At 41.2% G+C, this 22,953-nt stretch overlaps 1 protein-coding gene across 2 annotated transcripts; it reads right to left on the bottom strand.

The window, feature by feature from the left end:
• Nucleotides 1-5,574: 5,574 nt before the first annotated feature.
• On the bottom strand, nucleotides 5,575-20,751 carry PTGR2 (prostaglandin reductase 2). 2 transcript variants are annotated; one of them, XM_030483053.1, is made up of 10 exons: nucleotides 20,697-20,751; nucleotides 15,529-15,597; nucleotides 13,961-14,079; nucleotides 11,868-12,059; nucleotides 11,081-11,251; nucleotides 9,999-10,208; nucleotides 9,076-9,197; nucleotides 7,846-7,933; nucleotides 7,048-7,087; nucleotides 5,575-5,796 (listed from the first exon to the last, which is right to left on the bottom strand). In XM_030483053.1, exons 2-10 carry the CDS (start codon nucleotides 15,563-15,565, stop codon nucleotides 5,732-5,734), a joined length of 1,044 nt encoding a protein of 347 aa, XP_030338913.1. In that variant the 5' UTR covers nucleotides 15,566-15,597; nucleotides 20,697-20,751; the 3' UTR covers nucleotides 5,575-5,731. The 2 variants fall into 2 exon arrangements, with proteins under 2 accessions (XP_030338913.1, XP_030338914.1); XM_030483054.1 differs by lacking the exon at nucleotides 20,697-20,751 and adding an exon at nucleotides 20,539-20,658.
• Nucleotides 20,752-22,953: the final 2,202 nt, after the last annotated feature.

Below are 22,953 nucleotides of genomic sequence, written 5' to 3' on the forward strand. Positions count from 1 at the left end.
TGCTTGAAATTATTATTTGGAAAGAGAAAAATCTGAAAATATCTTTCAAATACATTTTGTTCTTTCTTTGAAAAAAATAGTCTCGTAGAAAAAGCACTTCCTGCTACTCTTTGCTTATGAAGGAATTCTTGTGTTCATCAGTGAATTAGGTCCAAGATACTGTGAAATGCACAACAAACTAGGAAAAAGAGAGAAGATTCTTTTATGTGCATATATCCTCAGTGCTGTGAGGGCTGAGCAAAACTTGCAGAGGGAAGTTCCCAAGGGAATGCCATTGGCATGCATAATTTCCTATAACTGTCATCAGGGAAGGCCTGTCCAATCCCTATAAAGAGATCTTGGCATTCAGCGTAGTGGAAAATGCAAGCATAGCAGAGAGAGGCTTTTTCCATGTGCTTTCCCCACTGTTTCTGTAGCATGCTAAAAAAGAATAAAAATACTGCAAAAACCCCCAATCCCCTAAAAAAACCTCCAACCAAAGCTAAAGCAGTTCCAACAGTTCAAAGAGCATGAACCCCTTTCTGGAGCAGCAGAGGCTGAGGCTGCTGCCTGCAGGGCACTGAAGGCTCACTCAGGCTGCCTGGCCTGAGGACATGGAACAGGCTGTTCCAGTCTGAAATGCTCACTGCTGCCAAAAGCACATTACTCTGGGGAGGGGGACACGAAGGCAGCTCCATCCCAGCCTTAAAGCACCAGCAGACAGCATCCTGCCCTCTGCCAGTTGCCCCCAGAACCAGGAGGAAGTCCAACAGTGCTGGCTTCTGCCCAGCCTGCTCCCATCGGAGCCTGGTCCTTGGCCTTTTACTTTCCCTTCCCACGTTCCCTGCCTGGGAGGCAGAGGAAAGCATGCAGGGGCTGATGGGGAGAGGAAGGCTCCTTCCTGCAGAAGAGCAGAGAGCAAGCAAAGGTCTCAAGAGATACAAATAAGCTTGTGCAAGAGGAGGGTGGACCCATAGCCCCATAAACTCACGGCCTTTTCTCACCCTTTGCCCTCCAACAGTCTCCTCTAAACATAAATTGCACCTCCCTGTTCTTGCATAAACACTGCTTTGCTACTTCATACTATCAGTTTTCTTTCAACACCATTGACCTGCTTAGCCACCCTCTTACCACCTCTCTGCCCAGAGTGCTGCAGCAAAATTGATTTTTGCCATCTAAGGCATCTTTCTGGCTGCAAAATTCTGTGTTCCTGTGGCTAAAAAGTCAACTAATTTCTGCTTCTTTCTGTGCTTTTCCTAAAGAGTTTCCAGTTGTGTCTCACAAAGCATTTTCTTGGTTAGGAACTTATTCCAGCTGCTGTTACTCTTTCTTATTGCAAGATAATGCCATCTGCGTGGGATCTTCTTTCATCCCCTGGCAGTCTCTTTATGGATTGCATGAATGTTTCCTAATGTGAAGACAACCTAGTGAAGAGAAAGAAGCATAGCAATAGAGGAGAGCAATGTTACAAACAACAGGACCAAGTAATCCTGCATCTGCTTCTTCCATGATCAGTGCATTAAAATATAGAGATGAAGCTATTTGAAAGGCATCTGCCTTCACTCTCTTCACTTTTGTAACAAGAGCTGCTCTAAACTACAGTAGATACATTTATGTCTGGGCTGGCAAGCTCTTTTCATGCTATTGCTGACATTTTCCATGAAATCCTGACACTAAACTACATGGCCTAGCACTAAAACACTAATAGGTGCTCCTATGGAAAAGAGAATTTCTTCTGATTATCGAGAAGCCAACAAGGAGGACAAGAAGAATGATGATCTAAAAAAAATTGTTAAGGAAAAGAGGGGAAAAATGGAGGGCAAGAAAGCAGAAAGGAAGAAAATGAAATGTAGGACAGTCAACAGCAACTCTTCAAGGTGCAAAGGGAGAAGGGATGGAAATGAGAGTGCACAAAACTTTAGCAAATTCAAACAAGCATGAGACTGGCTCAAAGGAAAATAAAAAAAGGTCTCTGCCCAATACTATGAAGTTTTACTACCCTCTGCAACAAGAAATGCTTATTTATAAAGATCGTGTAGCTGGACTCTTTGTATCTTACCATGCTCACACAACCGGTACTCTGAATTCATGCTTGCCCTTGCTTAAGATCTTATAAACGATCACTCACCGTGCTCCTAAGGTAAAGCTTTATGGGACAAAAGCTGGTGCTTCTGCAGCCACTGCCTATTTATCTACTACCTCCAAAGCCTCTCAGATTTTTGTTACCAGTTATTTGTCATCCTTTGTTAAATGAGACCTCTCCTATAGTGCAAAACAGATGATTGCTGAAGAGTCACACTGTTACAATAATGAAGACAAGGTGAAAAAAAATGATGTATTAGTATTTTTAGAACTGTGGCACTTGGTTTAGCACATTTTCTCCTTTTGATTTTTATTTATTCTTAGGAGGCAACATGAGCCAGGATTCACAAGTAAAGAAATGCTTTGGTGAGAACCCTAAACATTGGGGGTGCCAGGAGGAGCCTTACTCTGATTGTCCCCATCTTCATTTTCTTTTTTCCCCTCAAGCCATTTAACCAATGCTGATAGAACCTCTATTGCCGTCCCCAGCCCACCTGACTACAGGAATGCTGCTGCAATCAGGCTGCCTTTATAACGGGAAAGAATCAGTATCTCAGCATGATCTCACTCTGGATCACCCCTCACATCATCAGCTCTTCACAGGCTTACAACTTGTGTGGCTTACTAAGCAATTGCTGTAAAAATAATAGTGCTGGGAATTTTGTAATTGTACCATATTCTGTTTTGGTCGCAAAGAACCACCTCCTTGAGGACTGTCATTCCTGGAAGGTGGCTCACCTCACAGAGCAGAGATGAGCTCACTCTGGAGCAGCTCTTCAGCAAATACTGTTTGGAAGTACAAAATCTGTACTTTGGACAAACAAATGCAACTCGGGGAAGGTATCAGACTGAGGCCCTCACACATCAGATATGAAAGAAAAAGAACATTTTAACACCTTTCTAGTATGGTTATTGTTATGATTGCTTTCTTGCATTCATACAACACAAACTCACCACAGTCCATAGCTGAAGTCTCTTTTGAAATACACAGATACTTAATTAGCTTGCAGTGGATACTACCCTATGATATACTTCCTTCCAAGCAGGCTGGAGTAAAACAGAACAGTCCTCAGTTTTTAGAAGGCATTTTTCTCAAAACAGGATGTTGAAACTGAAATAAAATTGATAGATTGAAGGAAGCCAAATATGGCAAAATGCATCTTACAGGACATTGAAATTTGTGTGTGGGAAGAGGTTAGCCTTCGAGGCTGGAAGAAAACACAAAAACACCCTGCTGACACCATGCCCCGGAAAGCACCAGATTTATTTATGTACAATTAGACACACACACACAAAAACAAATTCAGCAGAGGATTTTCTGTTTCTAATTAAAACTGGTACTATTGCAACTCAGCAGCAACACTAATAATAATCTCACTTGCTAAAATACTCCTGTATGGGTAACAATTTCCAGGAGCAGTAGCAGCAGAGCATCAGGTTAAGACCAGGTTTACTGTGGGGGTGTAAAGTGCTAATGCTTGGTCAGGTACCTGGAGTGGGCTGTTTTCCTTTGTGCTTAAGTATTTGCTTTAGGAATGAACTATCAGGATGAGGATATTTATTCAGGAAGGTTAAGTGTCTTGAAGTGCATTAAGGCTCTTCTGCTGCCTGGCAGAAGTTGAATGCAGAATACAGGGTGCCCAGGGGTGCACAGGTGATGCTGTTTCAATCTGAATATTCTTATCAGGCATGTGGGAGGGAAGAAGGAAAGGGGATGATGGACATGCCAGCACAGCCAGCACACTCCTTAGCTGTATTCCCATCAGCTCCCTCCCCATCAACTCCAGCTAACATGACAGGAATCCAAGTTTGGAGACAATGCTCAGGATCACTGCATGTCCTCTTGCCTCCTATTTTAATATACATCCGAATTCTCAAGCCTTACAAGCCCACTTAACTTTCATAACAGAATTACCATCTATAAACAGTCACTATGCAGGAATTCATGCAATTTCACTCACCCACTGCTTTCCATCTTCATTTGCCAACTATGATCATACTGATTTCACTGCATAAAATTTTGTCTTCTAATCCCAGTGTGAGACTTATTAATGCTGCTGGAGTTAGATGCTGGATTCCCAAGCTAGCTGAAAGTGAACCAGTCACTAGTTTTGTAGTTGAAAAAAGCATACTGGAGGATTTGTGTCATCTAATTCTATACTACAAGTGTCTTTCTCTTCCACAAAGTTTATGGCATCCATCACTGCATGCTTCCTTCTTACAGAACAGCTTCAACACTAGGAAATGAATGGACTGGTTTTCATGCTGCTTACAACCGTATTAGGCAATTCTGACACTTGTCTTACTTCCCAGAGCACACAAAATGATTTATAATGCTCAATTTTTTGCATAGTGTTTCTTGGATTCCATTTAGTTTGTCCTAGGTATGACTCCTGCAGATCTAGATAATCCATTCTCTGGACGGTAGGGCTGACCCTGCTGTTTGGCAGCACTTCCCTTAAAGGCAAACAAATTAAAACCAAAACCAATTGCCTGTAAATCCGAATGTGTCACGAACAATCCTATTCTCTAAATAAATATGTGTTAGCGTCTCTGAATGTACATAGTAGTGGAATTCTAATACCTTTAAGATAATTATCTCTTCCCTTTTCTATCCCTTGCTTTTGAGGATACAATCTCATCAGTTCCATTTGCTAGTCAAACTTGGAAATAGTGACTCATTTTTTCCAGAGTTTCTCCGTTGAGATGGTAAAAGAGCATTGTTAGCCCAAAAATTCAGAGCCAACATACTGATGGAACAGAAAATCAATTGTTTGCAAAGTTTCCCTCCCTCATCAGGCAGCATGTTTTGAGATTCTCTTTCTGTCACCCTGGAGAGGCGTAAAACCCACAAAACCCAAAAACTGGGGAGATTACCATAAAAATAAGATACAGTAGATTTTAGAAAAAGAATTCTAAAAAGAAAACTTCACTTTAAGTCTGGAATGAAAAGATTGAGAAGAGTAAATAAGGCTCGTGCTACACCTGAATCTCTCTCTGATGGAAGTCAGCATGCAGATGGAATTGTAAATGAACTAGGTTTCAAGTGCTCTGAAAAAAGGGGTATAATGATACAATACAGATAAATAGACAAGACACATCAGTGGAAATTTGTTCCAGTTGGCAAAATGGAAATACCTTTGTTATTAGAGACCTTGAATTCCAGAAATGGAATTTTTCTTTGTAATTATCTGTAAAAATGGGAACAGTTTAAATTCTAAAATGATTACCCAGATTGACTGGACTGTCAGGGTCAACTTACACTAGTGCACTAAAACTTCCTAGAGGAGTTCTTGGGCACTGAGACAAACTGCACAGGAACGGTGCTCACCTCTGCTGGTAAATTCTTCTAAGACCCAAAATTAGGTGGCTGCATAGAACCTGCTTATTGGAAATGGTTCCTGGTGTGCTCCAACTTTCAAACCATACCCATGAAACATGTGCAAGTGTGCTAGCTGGCAGCTGTCAAAATGTCAAAGACTGTATTACTTGTTTCTAGTATAAATGATCACATTTCTGTTTCCAGCTCTATTTAGTTTATTAGCATCCCAGAATCTCTGCTTTTAGTACATACAGAACAACTTAATGGCTTATTTAAGAAAACAGTATAAGTAAAAATTTGCTCACTGTTGGAGATAGAATCCCATCATTTTTCCCAAAGGAATGACTTTTACTTAGAAACTGAGACGATCTGTTTTCCAATATTGCCTCCACTCATCATGGACTGGAAAGCAGCTTCAAGAGAAATAATGAAATCAGTTAGTGCCAAGCAAAATATGCCAAGTGACTTCTAAAAAAAGGTAGAAGCTAATGTATGAAATAGCTGCCCAGAAAGGAGAGATCACGTTTTGGACCTAAACATATTTATCCCTAATGGCATGCTAAAGTAAGAAGAAGAAAAAAAGCTAACCTGTAACAAACTGCTAAGGGCAGTCTTGTGTAACAACTAAAAAGCCTGATTTGCAAGCAACTGTTTGGCCCTATACATATTAACCATTAAATCTGCTGCTTTTATGCTATGCCATGTAACACCAAACAGAAAGACAAGGCACGACTGGAGACCCCACAAATGCTGTGGGTTTGACAAACCTTTGTGAAAGAAAAGGGTTTATAAACCCTCGGTGTGGTACAATAAATGGGAGAAGCTGGTGCAAAAGAATAAATTTTGGAGCAAACAAGATATGAAATATGACTGCTGTATTTGATGAAATTCCATCAAAATACACATGTATACCAGTAAGTAGCAACGACTAGAATAAATTTAAATCTGTAAGATTTGGCTATTGCTCAATTCTACTGGCTTCCAATCTTGTGGGACTAAAGACTTAACTCGATTAAATCGTACTCTCTCCTGTTACTTGCAAGGGAAGCATTCTTACAGCACACCTGGAACCAAGTGGCTCTCTCGCTGTCTCACTGCAGCCACAAGACCCTCTTCATTTTTATATTTTCTTTGTTACAGATTTTTGGAACAGGCTACAGGCCATTTTGTTCCTTTAAACCAGATTATTTTTTACTTTGTTTAGCAATCTGTCATATGTTTTCCCCTTTCTTTTGTGTGCTTTTTGTTAGCAAATGCATTAACAAGCACTGTTAGATATTGGGTTTTTTAGAAGTATGAGTTCAAAGTTTGCAAAACACCATTTTCTTAGTCCTAAGAAATGGGCAGCACTTTAAATCTGTAAGATCAGGATGACTATCATCAGCTGCTAAGATACCAGTTTAAGAGTTAATTCCCCCCGACTGTAAAACAAACAAACAAATCTCAAAATTTATATTCAGTTTATTTTTAACATAAAATAATCCTCTCACAGAACATATTTATACCTTGTGAAAAAAAAATATATTTTATTATAAGATTAAAATCATGGTTTAGATAAAATACAAAAACCTGAACTGGCAAATGAAGCAAAGGAGGTAGTTAACCTCTACTGTCACTGTACTTAACCAGATTATTACTCTTAGAAAATGGTGTAAAAGTCTTACCACCAATGTTTGCTAAGCCTTCTACCACGGTCTCTCTGACCTGTCAATGCAAATAAGTCCTTTTAGCTTTCTTCAAACAAGATCAACATTTCTTAGAAACATGCCATGAAACCACCACAGAAGCTACCAAAATCTAAAGGATTCTCTTGCTACAATGGGCAGTGCTCTGTTTGGGTCAGGTTCTTTTATCAAGAGAGGAGGGAACACTTGCTGATTTAATTCTTCAATCACAACATCCCTGCCCCTGCAAAAATGTAATGTCTCAGGATTTCCCCAGGAAAACTTACCGATTTACTGATTACTGAAGAATGCAATTTACTCATTTACCTATTACTGAAAAATCAAAACCTAGTTCAGACAGACTTCATCGGAAAGGGATGGATAAAGCATCTACCCATCACAAAATAATAAATGGTGATTATAAAGCTTGAAACAAAATTTCAGACAAGATCCCCAAAAGTATTCAGGACATTATCTCATCTGGTATTTGAAATTACATAGTTTTGAAGGTCTGATTCTTTACATAGAAAAGCACTCGCACCCTATGCTGAAAGAAAGAATACAGACATCTGCAGCATGTAATTAGAAAAGTCTGTCATACGACAGTCACACTGTCCTCAGCAGGTAGCTAAACCAGTGCTACTAAATAAGCTTTCAATTGTTACTTACACGTTCTTCAGAAAATCTGATCAATTCTGAGGCACGGTAAGAGAGCCAGGGACAAAGAAATTGGACTTCTTGTAGTCAGACCATGGTCTGAGGAGATCGTATTAAAGGCCACGGATTACAAGTTCTTACCTTCAGTTTACCCTCCTGGATCCACTGACAGAGCTGTAACACACAAGCTTCTTGTTTGTCCATATAGTTCAAGACTAAGAATCTTTCCCTGTGAAAGAAAAGAATGAGCCTTGATTTTTAAGCAATGTTGGTAAGCACGTTTTGAAATCTTTGCAAATCTTTTCAGGAAACAGCATTGTTGAAACTGAAGGGTTGTGAGTACTAATTACAATGAGACACAGCTCAGAGCTTTGCCAGCTTGTTGAGGCAGCTCCCTGCAGTGAGAGCTTCACAGTAACATTGGTCTTAGACAAGTAATTCTGCCCAAGTGCCAGAGAGAAGAGTCCTGCAACTAGATGGTGAATGCAAATTAACCTTCAGACTCCCTAAAATTCTGCATAATCTGCTGTTACATCTGCCTGTAGCAATCAAGAGAAACTGAAATGATCATCAAAAATGATAATTTCTTGTAGCAACCTACTGACTAAATTCTCCACTGCCTTCTACCATGCATGGTGTATTTTAGTATTTTTATCCATTTTTCAAAAGTGCAGACAAAAATAACAGGGACAAGAAAAGAATTTTTATTAGAAGAGGTCAATCTGTTTGCACAGAGATTAAGCATCTCCCTAACTTCCTGCAATGCAATGAATGAAGTCTCCTAAGACTTCACTCTTAATCTCTGCCTTAGCCCCACCTGAATCCTGACAGGAGATTCCAAAATTCCCAGAGTCATAACAAACCCCAATGTTTTACCTATATATATCTGCCACACCTACAGTCCCCTTATCTAATAAAACCCCAAATACTAAAAATATAATTTCAATACAATCACTGCATCGGTTGCATCTTTACTTTCAGAATATTTTCTATTCCCTCTGCCTGCACAACTGCACTTGGAGAGAAGGCACCCTGCAAAACATCTGAGACTAGAACCATGGCAACACCTTCCCTCGCACTGAAGAATCTGTCAGAGACTTCAGGACTAAATCAAGCAACCACAAAGCATAACAGCAGACAAACATGTTAACATGCAACAACATCCTTTCCCATTTTTTATGCTGATACAGACAAAGGTAGGAGAAAGGATTTACTGACATTGTGACTATAGTTCCCTTGTTTAGTATGGCAACATTCTGTTCCAATTAGACGTGCCTAGTGTGGATCTACAGGCTTCCGAGCATCAGACTCACACCACCATGTGCACAATCTACCCGGAACCTGGTCACAAGTTCTGAAAGAGAAATGTACCTTGTGATATTCCTTTCTTTCTGTATTTTTTCTATGTCAGGAGACAGCGGAGGAGGATAAGGCACATCTTTGTTATACTGAGAAATCTGTCCACACAGGATGATATGGCTGTTCTGGTTCATCTGTTTGGGACAGCACAAAGTGAGAAAAATTACATTCCTTGGTCTCAGAAACTAAATTTTCCAGAGATGCAACAGATTATATTATAAAATGTTCACATGGGTATCCTTAGTTAGAGCCACATTTCCTAGAAAAGACTGGGAGAATTGCAGGCAGCCCCATTCAATCTATGACAACATTCAAATAGATAACTGCAGGGCAAGAATGGAAAAATAAAAGCTATACAGCCCATATGTAATTTAAAGAGGCATTAAATACAAGGAATTCAAGAAATTGTTATCTTACTTTTTGTCCTTTATGTAAGGAGGAGAGGGGTAATAGGACAAAGAAGCTGGATACAGCTGTGATTCAGAGCTCCCAAAGGTGGCAGTGCCACCAGAGCCTCCCTGCCATGAGACAGAGTAGTTGCATGTTAACAATGAAGAGGGCTGGTCAAGAGTCTTTATGGAGGCCCAGCAGAGCTGTTTTTTTTGTGCAACCAGAAAACAAAGCTGACAAAACACAAAATTACTACACTAACAGACCAGGTTTTTAGAGTATTTCCAAGTCTCCTGACCAAAGAAGTGAGAAATGACAAGCAGAAATTGTGTTTCTGTTACTATATTGCCAGCCTAATCCAGATGATAGACACTGATTTCAAGTATCCGATTTCTCAAGACCAGAATCAGCACCTGGATTAGATCAATGAAGTGGAAAACCTGCTCTGCTGTATTGCAGGCTGATCTCCAATATGAATTAATTCCAAGCTGGGCATGCAGACACTGGAGAGTGACTAGAATAAACCCGACAGCTGGTATAATCACCTGACTTATAACTGTATCGCTGATGTCTCCACCAACATTGTCAAAGTAAACATCCACACCGCCTGGGCAGAATTCACGTAGCTGCTCTGCCACATTCCCCTTCTTGTAATTGATAGCAGCATCAAATCCCATTTCTTGGACCAAAATGGAGCACTTTTCATCTGTGCCAGCGATCCCCACCACTCTGGAGCAGCCCTCCAGACGGCCAATCTGCAGGTACACAGTTAAAACAAAAAACACAAACAAGAAAGACAAGTGAGATCATTCATCTGCATAAAAGTACCAGGGGGTGTTAGAGTCCTCCCCCATCCCACTAAACCCCAGCTCCCATCTCATGTGACACAACTGCCTCTTGTCAGTCCCTCCTCACACGTAGAGAAGGGGCAGGTACAATTGAAATCTGCCATCTTTCCAAACTCAGTGGCTGCAGGAGGCTTAGTCTGTGGAGTCACCAGTGACTGGCAGTACTGGAAAGCCAAATATAGTAAAAAATCACCATCTGTCAAGTACTGTTACATAGCTAATAAAAGGCCAAAAAGATTGGACAATAATTGATTTAAATACGTTCTGTGGATATTTGTAGATATGCACATACACACACACAGACACACTGCAACAGGTTCTGCAAAGCCGAAGAGGATAAAAGGGCTGTGAATCTCGAAACACAAAGGATGTGACAGAACACAGCACAAAGAGGGTTTACCACATTTTTTTACTTACGTAGAAAAAAATTGAAGTTGCCAGTCAACTCAAAGGCTGTGTTCAAACAGCAGAATAATAAAATAAATAATAAAATAATATAAATACATAGTAAATACATGTATTTATATCATTGACTTTATTTATCTATTGACAAGTAATCCCTTTGGGCTGTTTTCTCCTCTCCCAGTTTGATGAAACTTAAGTTTCACACCTAAAATGTGTCTCAGTGAGAGTGTGAGTCAAACCTGTGGAAGTGGCCTTTCTCATGGAGTTGTACCTGCTCACGTTTACAATGATTTTATCCATACTTTTACTAACCAGCATGTTTCAGAAGATAAACTTGGTAACGGAGTATACTTGTATGTCTTCAGCTCACATACCTGGCCAGCCAAAGACCCGCAGGCACCGGCTGCTCCGCTCACCACCATTGTCTGATTTGCACCCACAGCCACGTGTCCTTTCTCCTTTATACCCAACAGGGCTGTCAGTCCTGTGATGCCAGCTGCACCGAGGAAGTAGGAAAGGCGTCCATTTACAAGTTGTGGAATAAGCTACAAAACAGAAACACGTGGTGGTGTTCATTGCCTTTTAAGGTGAGGTTTTGCTGTTTGCTATTTGATTGTCTCAGGATAGAAGATTAACTCAGGATATTTATCAGGCAAGGTAGGGACAAGCTATCTATAAACTAGTTCTACCCTAATAACAAAATTCTATAAAATGAAACAAAGATTGTATTTCCAGAGTTTTAGAAGAAGTTTTTAAACAAAGTCACTCACAAAAACTTAAATTACTGATGTGTCAAAAAGCACTTGGGAATTAAGAAGTTTCCAGCAATGGTGAACTATCCCTGTGTTAGCATAAAGGATAAAATAGCACCGTTTTAGCAACTATTGCAATTGCAGATTGGTGGCAAAGGGTCCTAAAGGAAGGAGTTTATTGTCAAGTGTACATTCTTAAACTACAATAATTTTCTCTTTTACACGAGGATAAGAAAAGAAGAAACTGATCCAGATTTTGCCGCCTGTGAGTTGATCTGCCTTTAAGAACTGTTTGCTCCAATAACGCTAGCTTGGTTTTGACGAAAAACTAGCATCATTAGCTACTATTTATAAAAAAAATTAAAAAGGATTAGGAAAAGAAAACAGTTGCGTTTCCATTTTACATTACCTTTTGTAGCAAGCTTCCATCTAGAATTGCCACTGTCTGCCAGGGCCAATTGAAGGAGATTACAAAGTCTCCTTTAGCAAAGCTGTCATGCTTGCTCTCCTCCACAACCCCAATGCCCCCACCATCAGCAACTTCAGACAACTGCCAGGGCAGGAGGTAATCTGAGCCAGTGTCCTCATTCATTCGGCAGCGCTGAAAGACAAGACTTTAATGAGAGGCTCTGGGGGAACACATGGTTTGTTTATGAGTTCGGATAAAGTTGGGGATGAGATACGTAAAAACTTCAAACACAAAGGGCTACTCAAAAGTCTCCCAATAAGCCCCAAATAGTTCTCATCTTTTCTTAGATCTCTCTTTCCTCTCTTGTTTGCCCAGTACAAAAGGAGGACAGATCATTCTGATCTCCTCCAGCAGCATTATCAAAGCCAACACATTCTGTGGATGCTGTCTCAAAGTCAGCCATGCAAACGAAGACAACTGGCTTGGGTCTGAGGAGAATCCTGTAAATGCCATTCCTTAACTGGATGAATCATAGAAATGTAGAACTGAAAAAAACCCCACAAGTCATTCAGTCCATGCCTATGAACTGAAGAACAGCCAAACCTCTTGAACTCTGAAACATTTTCTATCTCCCCCTGTAGCCTGAGTTCATACTTCAGGATTCTTAAACTTCTCCTTAATTCCCAAGCTACACCTACTTTCCTGAAATTAAGACTGTTTCTTTTCTATCTCCATCTATACAAGGAACAGATTATCAGAATTTTCTTTATAGCAAACTTTTACACACTACCAGACTGGGTCTGTCTGCTTCTCCTCCTACCTCCACTTCCACTTCAACCCACAACTCTCCCAACCACATGATTTCTACAGTTTTGCAGAATTAGATGCAAGTGCTGGTTATGGCTTCATTAGCTAATCCTCTCTGCTTCCATTATTTATGAAGTACTACAATATTTTTGTCCTGCCATCACCCACTTAAGGAGAAAATTTGACTTTTATTTGTAAACAAAAGTGGTAACAACTAAATAATATTTAACTTGAAATATTTACGTGTCCAGAATTTTTTTGCCTGATCATGTCCCTCTCCTGCTTCATCATGAAATATTCTTCCTCCTCTACCCACACTCCCCTCAAGTGAAAAGTACTTCCTTGTATGGGGTGAAAAAAAAAAGTTAAAAAATGTATATAAAAGAGGCAAAGTTCAGAAAAACAAATCTGTAATTATTTATCAGGGCTCACAGTCTCTTCCTGGTCCTATTGTAGGATTAAATTTTAAAACTAACAATACTCTGTGTACCTTTAACATAGTAGAATAGACCAAACTTTTCTAACTTACTAACACGCAGAGAGAAAGGAATGTTCAGCTGACAGGTGAAGGAACATCATGGGACTGATAACAACTAAGGAGACAGTAAATAAGACCGAGGGCACCAGCCTTCAAGACAGCAGAGTGGCGCCCAAGGCAGAGCGAGACTGGAACAGAACAGAAGCAAGGACACACCAACTGCTAACTCAGCACTAGGACCTTGCGAGCGTGTGCAAGCACTGAGGTCATTCAGTAAACACAGTGAGGAAGACTGTCAGCGACCACCAGAGACCCCCACTCAGCAAGAAAGCGCATGCTTAATTAGGATGCAAATATTGGAATTAGTTCCTGGGAAAGCTATGAATATGCATGAGTATGCTAAAAATACAGCTGCTGCTGGCAAGTAACGGGTGCGCTCACCTTTGCAAAGCTATTCGCATGTGCGCCCAGCGCTGCAATAAAGCAACCTGCTTTCTGAAAGTCCAAATTGAGTCTTAGAGAGTTTCTCCAACTGACTTTTATGGTAACACTATAAAATCATATTCCTATATATATCACAGGAACATTAATGCCTATAACTGGTAACCTGGTTGTGTTCAAGGCCAGGTTGGACAGAGCCTTGGGCAACATGGTGTAGTGTGAGGTGTCCCTGCCCTTGGCAGGGGGTTGGAACTAGATGATCTTAAGGTCCTTTCCAACCCAAATTATTCCATGATTCTATGACAGATACAGAGTTGAAGATATTTTAAAAAACAAACTCTGGCTTAGCTCTAAGTCCATCACCTACCATGTAAGGGTCCACAGAGAGATAAAGGGTTCTAACACGCACTTGTCCTGCTTGGATCGCATCTGCTATGGTACTTTCCTCGAGTCGGAAGTTCTCAGCCACCGGCACACCATTCTTACCTAGTATTTTAAAATCAAGCATATAAATCAATATAGAGCTTCCCTTAATCAATATGGGAAAGCCTTCCTTTAAGATGGTCCTTTTTAGAGTAAGTTAGGCTACTACTAGGTATAAAACAGACCAACTTTCAGATTGTGTGTTACAGACTACAATTTAAATGGGTGCATTGCCACCACCCAGACTGAAGACATGCTGATCTGTCAGCTAACGCTTGCCTGGGCCAGTACCAGGCACTTGCACTGACAGTTTACATATTGTTTGCTACACAGAATTTTTATGAACAATTAGGGCAAATTTAAAAAAAAAAAAAAAAAAAAAAGAAATAAAAAGGGGGCTGGTTCCCTTCTCAAAAAATGGTTCTATATACCCTATGGGCTGAAAAGCCCCTAACTTTCAGAACAAAGACAGGCACTGGGACTTCTCTCACATAACAAAACCATCATGTGCTATTCTGCCAGGAACAAATGACTATTAATTTTAATCAGGTAAGTTTTAAACTCTCACTCGTTCAGTCTTTTGACTCCGTAAGATTGGGGAAATACAGACCATTGCCACTGCACAGCCATATGCTGCAAGAGCATCCCTTTGCAGCTACAGACAGGCCTCCTTCAATTGAAGCTTCCCAGAAATACCTATGATACACATGCCAAAAGGCTCAGAACTGGAGGCTTCATCCTCAGGTGGGTACCACACACAGCAGATCAGTCAGACTGACAGCTGGAACCACCAGCACTAAAAGGAAAGAGCCAGATAGCTGCGTGTGTTTTAAATCAGAGTGACTGGGTGACTTCAGCACTCTACTGCTGTAACATTTGATTTGCATGAGGAAAGACTTATTTGCAGGTTACACAATCATTCTTACCTCTTAGGACTATTTTGGCATTGAGCATCATATAATACTCCCCCCCAAAACTTAATGTACACATTTGGGTCTTCTACAACAAACAATTTATAAACTCACTATTCGAAACATTGTGCTGACATGTAACAAGGCAAATATGTAAGTAAAGAAGTAAATAAATCCTCAAGAGTGTAAATTCAAAAAACAAACACTTTGACACATGGAAGGAATGAAATATTCAATGCTTACTAAAAGGAAACAAAAATTAACAGTAACAAAATACTTTCTTTTAGTCATCTCTTAAAATGCAGAATGAACAAATATCAGAATTAAAAAGCAATGCTTGCTAATCTTTCTTCACTTTGAGTCCCTACACTTATGCTTTTCTCCTATATTATGCATTAAACCCTTTTTTTCTCACCTGTGAGAAAATCTGTATATACAGACCAAGTAAATACAGCTCACAATAAACTTGATTTATTGCTGCCTGCAATAGTAAGACGTATAAATGTCAATACCTTAAGTTAGTGTCTGTTTCTACCCTCCCCATTCTGCGTTAGGCAACCATAACAAACACATTGCTCCACTGCTGGAGAGAAATACATACCGGGGCGTGAATTCAGCACTACTCTCTGTATAATCATCTTTGCTTTTGCAGCAATTCCACACTGGATTTCTACAAAGGAAAACACTGTTTGAAGGACTGAAACACAAGTTTTCTTGAAAAAGAATATGAGGCAAAGTACTTTGTAGTTTGGAAACTGGGGATGAAATACGGGCCTTGCCAACCTCAGCATCTATGCCCAAGAATCATATAAACCAACCTCGAATGTAAAATAAACAAACTTGTGAATAAAGAGTTTCCCTGTTTATCTTGTTAAAGCCATGATTTTATCCAGTGTCACAGTAGCGCCTTCTGGAGAGACTGAAAATTCTAATGCACTGTGCTCCTTGTAAGATCATCACCACCCCAGAGCACACTGTAAGAGATGGGTTTGGCTTGCTTTCCTGTGCTGACTGTTCCCATCTAAAAGACATGGAGGCAGCTTTGTGTGCCGAGGTCAGGTGCAAATAAGAGACATGCACACATGCCAGTAACAGCAGTATGCAGGGATATGATAAAAAGAGATTGTTGTGTGTAAGATGCTGTACAAAGCAAGGCTTTCTATTAGCAGTGCATTTCTCCTAAGAAATGGTCTGGCCCAAGGTGAGAAAGAATTAGATCATCATTTCAACTGTTTTACTGAAAAATTTCTCCTTGAATTTCAACAGTTTAGAAGAGGACTATAAATTTGTGTTCTTGTAACCATGAGATGCCAGTGTGATTAACAGGGAATGAACCTGATTTAGCAGCAGAAAAATCATGCTCTTACATGGTTCCAGAGCTAATACCAAATAAAAATATTCTTACTATTCTCAGCTGAGAGCTATAAATAACCAAGCTTCACAAGAACCAAGGGCATTAAGGAATGAAACATGATAGCTGATGCCTTTGTCATAATGTTTAGTTTGCTGACAAGAAGAGCAAATTGGAGTGAAGCTAAACAGATGAGCCTAGAAAGAGTACACCACCACACTTACCCAACATCTTTACTCTCAACGCTGCAAAATACAGAACCTTCCACCTCTACTGTTATAGTGGTTACATTACAGCACTCATAACCAGTGCTCAGGAATACAGCCTGGAGTGCTGAAAACTATAATTAAAAAGTTATCAGGATAAGATGGGCCTTTCCCTCTCCTCTAAAACCTCCAACTGACTCAAAGCAAAAGTATCTTGGTCATAAACCAGATAAAGGTTTGACATTTGATTGTGTTTGCACTTGAAAAGCTACTTAGTAAAGCAAAAATTATTCCACAGTTAGTTTCTTTTCAGTATTTCAACACCCAAGGGTGCTACAAGGAAAAAAAACCCAAACAAACCACAAGAAATGGATCTCAAATGTGTTTTTACAGCACCACATCAATAAAAATTAAGTGACCTGCACAATTTTTTGGACAGAACAACATCAATGTAGGACCTCAATCTACAACAAAAGGAAAAAACCCCACACTTTGATCAAGTTACTCGTTACTGTTTAAAACAAAACTGGGCATTGAAAATACAGGAGTTGATAGAGAAATAAACTCAACTTTTATACCCACACAGCTGATACAATCTCTAGAATAAGTATACTCATGTAAAACCCTAACAGGAAACATGACCTAAAATAAACTTTGGCAGATGCTGGGTTCAGCATTGTACTCAGCTATAGACTTCCTGTGGGAAGTCACTTTTCAGAACAAAACTCCAAATTCCTCCAGATATCATCTACCTAAGAAAATTACATTCAAGTGGTACAGCTCGTACCCCCAGAGCAATTGCCTTAGCATTTTCTAAACTGTCAGATGTGCCCAGTGCAATTTAAAAGGACCACCATACTCTAGTAAACAATTTGTGCACATATAGAACTTGGCTGAAGTTTATAACCACTAATGAAACTGCTCTGGGCAGAAATAATGAGTTAAGAATGCAGTGAATATAAACCAACTGTGAACTGACAGCTCACATGAAGTCTGGACTCCTCGATATACTACTCACCTTCAGTTCAAATCTACCCATGGCATTAAGGGTTTGATCCACTGTTTATAAACCATACAGAGAAGGCAGAACTGCTGTGCAGCTCCTGCCGTACAGAAAGGGCCACTGTCAAAACTGCTGACTCAGTTTTCTTATCCTGAAACTTAATACCTGTATTATGCAAACACAAAACCCCAATCTGAACAAGACATGATGAAAAGCAACTTTATTGTGCCTAAGACATACTTGAAATATCTGCTTTCTATCATAGTACAGAGGAAAAAAAGTAGAATCATTTAAAGAAAAAAAGCCAAAGATATTAACATACTAAAAGAAAGAAAAGGCAATACATAGCAGCATAGAAAGTTAAGAGTGGAAAAAGTGTACAATGTAAGTTCAGACTACTCCTTCAAATGCCTGCCACTCTGAGGGAACAAAAACTCTGTTGATTTCCCAGGTCATTTGCACAGCTTTTGGCTGAGAAGCTTGTGTACCAATTCAACTTGAGGATCTTCCAGATACTGTGAGTGGGTGGACAGAAAGCAAGGCTGGCAAGTGAATTGTCACTCATTCTATGACAGCTTTCACAGTAAAATACAGCACTGGAGGTGGACATGTATTTCTAAATATGACAGCATTTACTCTACAGTGGAAATCAGTAGCAACATTACACAAGAAAATGGTCACACTAATATTGTAAGGTAGTAAGAAACAACCAAACTTTCCTCAGATTATAAACAACATGGAAGTGACTAAAGAAAGTAAGCAGAGACACCATCCTCTAGCACCATAAACTGAGGAAAGCTTTTGCAGAAAGAGATGTTTTAAAAGTGAACTCAAGGGGATCTGCATCACATACATCATCCTTTTCAACATATCTGTAATGCCTGGGTGAAGGATGATTTTGACTATTTTTTTAAAAGACCAAGAGGAAGCAACACACATTGCTATTTTTTAGCTTTCCCAAACAAAAATCATCCGAATTGGGTTTACTCTTTAAATCAAATGGAGTAAAAATTAATTGCAAGTTTCAACATCATCATTCTATGCCAAGATCACCTCACCCACCCTCTGAGTACAGCAGGAGCACTAAGCAGTGCAAGAGCAGTACCTTCAGGGGAGTCTCAGGCATGTTTTAGCCCAGTTTTATTCTTCCCTGTTTCTCCCCTTGCCTTTTCCTGCTTTTGCAGAGACACAAGACAACTCCTTTTAAAAATGTTCAATAAAATCCTCAGTGCTAAAAAGGCCAATTTGTTTGTCCTGGGCTTGGTTCCTAAAACTCTTTGTTTCTGAGACTGCCCGTAAGCCAGTTTTCAGTTACATATATTTTTGCCAAAACAATTCACCTGCTTCCAAGTTGTTAGAGCTCATGTCAGGCACAGGCTAGCAAAAAAAGGAAGAACAGGTAGTTTATCCCTTCTGTATCAGGCCTAGACAGCATGGAGGAAGAAGGCAGTCAATCTAAACAGAGGGCAAGTAAGACTGGAAGTCTTTTGAAACTGTGGTCTCAAAATGGTTGGAACAAGGATTCTCAGAGGAAACTCAAAGAAAGAAATTTCAAGGACAAATGACTCTGAATGAGGAACATGCAGGAAGGAAAAATGGGAAGGACTGGCACTAAGAATCAGAACAGAAAACTGGGGCAAGAATAGCAACTGAAAGGCCAGTAAAGCATGGAAGAGAAAAACAGAATGGGGAGAGAGAACTGGAGAAACTGGGAACAACGAATGTGACAGAACCAAGCCAACTGAGATGGGAATGGCTGGGCAAAAAGCAAAAAACCAGTAACTGTAACTGACAAGGTGAGATGAATGGAAACAGAAGACTGAGTGTAACAGATTAGGCACCAAAGTCTCCAGCACATCCCTAAAGAGCTCTACATTTGAAGAATGTTAATTAACTGCAAACTCAAGTTTTCAAAAGATATCAAAACTGACTGTCCTGAATGGAGAAAAACGCATGCCATAAAAAGAGAAGTACTTTCATGAACTGAACTAATAAGTCCGGATTTCCTAATGTTTCACATCTCATCACTGAATTCTCTGGTGTGAAGTTCCTCCACAGTGCTTTCTCCATGGGGATTCTCTTGACACACTGTAAGAGTTGAGGGCAGGCTGCAGTCCTTCCCTCAGGAAAGAAACAGGTGAAAAAGGAAGAATGACAATAGCAGTAGAATCTTGATCCGTCCATCTCTTTTTGTTTTTTTTAACAAGAAGCCTTTGAGCTTTTTATCAAATCTGACTGACATACAGAGCAAAAGAAAGTATACACACTCATATCTACACCCGATCATATAAACTTTACTTCTTTCAGATCCAGGTGTCAAAAAACCTGAAAGCTCTCAAGTACCACCTCTTGGGCATTATTCTTTTTTTAATAAATAGTTGCATTGTATGAAAAATGTTTTAAAATACCAACACACAAGACCTATTTTTTCTTAGCAGAGTTTCAAGTCAGGAATGAACACAAGAAGGCAGATTGCTCCCAGAAAGGCAATGGTGTTTTTCTGAGAAGCCTGTGTTGCAGTATGCAGGCTCCCACATGAGAGCAATCCCAGAGCGTACTGATTATCCACTTTCCTAGGGATGACCAAAGACCCAGTTAGAAACCGCTGCTGTCAAGTTGGAAGCCACTGGATTTTGTCTTGCAGATGGTTCAATATCAGTTTCAGAAGCTGCAGATAGAACAACGTAGGAGAAAGAAACCGAGAGAGATCAGCAGCAAGGAAGGATGCTGAGTTCTACAAGCAGCAGAGCGGCCTGATCTGGGTGCTGAGGGGGCTCTCCACCGCCCCGGCCATGGCCTGACACGGGGCCCAGCAAAGTCAGGTTCCCGTTCCCGTTCCAGAGGTCAGCAATCCCAGCGCTTCCCTCTGCCCGCCCTCAACCCCGTGCCCCGGCAGCCAGGAGGCGCTAACCCTGAGGGAACGGCAGCTGGGAAGGCGGTCATGGCTCTGCCCCGTCAGGCGGGCACCGGAGGGAGCTAACAAGAACACCTCCCCGACCCCCCCAAGGCGCAACGAGGCCGGTTTTACACCTGCCACCGGGGCACGCTCACCTCGATGGGGCAGCGGCGCCCCCCGGTCCGCCCCGAGCCCCGCTCTGCCGGGCCGCGGCCACCGCTCCTCTCCCGCCCGTCCCCGCTCCCCGTGTGGGACCGGCGGGAGGCCGGACCCCGCGCCCCGCTGACGTCACGGCCCACCCGCGCCCGCTCACCTTGACGCGCTCCCCGAGCGCTCCGCTGCGGCCGCGCCCCCTCCCCGAGGCCCCGCCTCAGGGCCCGTGCACGTGCGCGAGGGCCTTAAAAGGGAAACGCGGCGGTCCCGCCGCTTAAAGCGGCGATAGCCGTGTACTGGCCCCCTGGAGGCGCGAAGGACTTTAGCGGGGTGCGGATGGCTGACAGCTGCTCGACTTAGGCTTCGTTTCCCTTCCCTTTTTTTCCTCCGGTAGCAGGTGCCTGGTTTCCCGGCCCCGTTTCGCGGTCAGCGGCCGGTGGGCTGGGGACCGGGGTCTCCTGCCTCTGTGGGCCGGGTGATGGCGGCTCATCTGAGCGCCAGGAAAAGGCGCCTGTGAGGGGATTTTCTCGGCGAGGGAGGGTGACGCTGAGAGATGGTTGCTCCTTGTGTGTTGTAGCGGATGAGATTTTGTTCATTGACGTGGTATAAGGCTGTATTATAGTAATGCTTAAAGCTCCAGCAAAGTGGCTCTTGTGTATGTATATAGCAAAGAGTCACCTTTACTTGAAGAGCAGGCTGTAGGAGGATGAAGAGCTGAAGAGCCAGGGCTTTGCTGGGATGGGGCTCAGGTCCTGGTGCCGCCTGGCTGGATTACTGTGTGTGTACTCGCCCTACGTGGTAGTGACTCACCGTCCTCAAGGGCAAACAGGTCTGTGAAGTGGCCACTGAGTCGGTGGAAATTCCTGCGGTACTTAAAGTGACCGCTTGAGACTGGAAACACTCTTCCAGACTAATGATCCCGATGACTTTGTACTCTGCCTCTTGCATAAAGGCAGGCAAAGCTTTTCTATTGCAGCTTTACCCACAGCACTTTAATACATGTCTAAGTGAACATGTTATATTTGTGCCACAATAATACACAAAACTTTGCATTTCACATTAGTTGAAATAGTCTTTGGAACTGGGATGGTCTACAGGAAAAAAGGTATCCTAAAAAGACTTATACCTCCATACTAGTGTAACACAAAGAAACTAAGTCTTCAGGAGTGAAGTTGTCCCCATAGTTTCAAATGGGCATATCCTGTATGGAGAAGGCCTGCATTAAAATGAATGACTTGCCTCATACTTCATGCAAGAAAAGAGCAGTTTTTATTTCTCAATTAAAAGAGCAGTTTTATTTCTCAATTATTAGAGAAATAATCCAGGAACCAATGTTACATGTCATTAAGTGAGCAAACAAGAAAATATGAAGTGTATTAGTAGCGAGCTCCCTGTTAGGTTAGAAGTAGTGTATCTCAATGACTAGTAATAATTGAAAGAAAAGTGGGGAAAAGGGATTCTATACATAGGCACATGTGCGTATGCTTTCCGTATATTACATAATGGCAATACAGCTTCAGATACTTTGTAACAGTGCAAAAAGAAACCTTCACCTAAACCCCAACATGTTAAATGGGCTCTCAAAATCTCTGTACAACCCTACTTTCTCTTGCCTAGTGCAGCATGTTTGTCTCCTCCACAAACAAGGTTACCCTGAAAGGTGGTTATGACAATCTGCAGTTTACTGTTCTAACCCTTATATTCAGGTACCCCCATCGTCTCTTTTTAAGGTACTTGTTAAGTGAAGCTATTGAGAAATAAGCTCAGGTGTGAATTTAAAGCAGTAGCTATTCTGTGCCGACTTGCCTTGTGGATACATGTTCTAGTCTAGGAATGCCTTTTTGTGGTTTAGTATAATCCACCTCAGACTGAACTAAACCAGACAAAGTCACCCTTCATGTGAAATAAAGCTGTCCATGCAAGCAGCCCATTGTGGAATAGCTGTTACATAGCAGATATTAGGGGTTGTTACCACATACAAACAAGGTGAAATCAACCCGGGTGTCGTTAAAGTCAATCAGAGATGAGACAGAGAGGGAATAGGGGACTTGTTTTTGCTGGAAGGTGGTTGTGCTCATTGTCAACAAACCATTGCTGCCTACCCAAACAGAGGATGCCACTCCATCCAGTCCTGCTTCACTGAACAGATACCTACCCCAGTTCAAAGTTTTATCTGATCAACTTCAGGCAAATTTGAGAAAGCAGAAACATTTCTTGGCCACATAGTGGGATTAAAAAGACTTTGTCCCATTTGGTCCTTTAAGACCAAAAAGAGGAAAAAGGGGGGGGGGGGCAGAAATAAGGAGGTACATGGGTACAAAGTCATTGGCTCCCAGAATCATGTGTCAGCTTGGACAGAGTGTAAAAGTGAAACAGCTCTCTGGTTTAGTGGTTAAAGTCATATTGCCATCAGTTTT

The sequence above is a fragment of the Strigops habroptila genome, chromosome 4, assembly GCF_004027225.2.
Source record: "Strigops habroptila isolate Jane chromosome 4, bStrHab1.2.pri, whole genome shotgun sequence".
In the NCBI taxonomy this organism is placed as follows: Eukaryota; Metazoa; Chordata; class Aves; order Psittaciformes; family Psittacidae; genus Strigops; species Strigops habroptila.

What these genes read in the sequence shown, in the direction of transcription:
- PTGR2 (XM_030483053.1), bottom strand. Translation starts at nt 15,565, where the DNA reads ATGATTATACAGAGAGTAGTGCTGAATTCACGCCCCG. An exon ending in ATGGAAGCTTGCTACAAAAG is followed by an intron (nt 11,252 to 11,867) that starts GTAATGTAAAAT and finishes TCTGTTTTGTAG; the next exon opens with CTTATTCCACAACTTGTAAA. An exon ending in GCGATACAGTTATAAGTCAG is followed by an intron (nt 9,198 to 9,998) that starts GTGATTATACCA and finishes TGTCCCAAACAG; the next exon opens with ATGAACCAGAACAGCCATAT.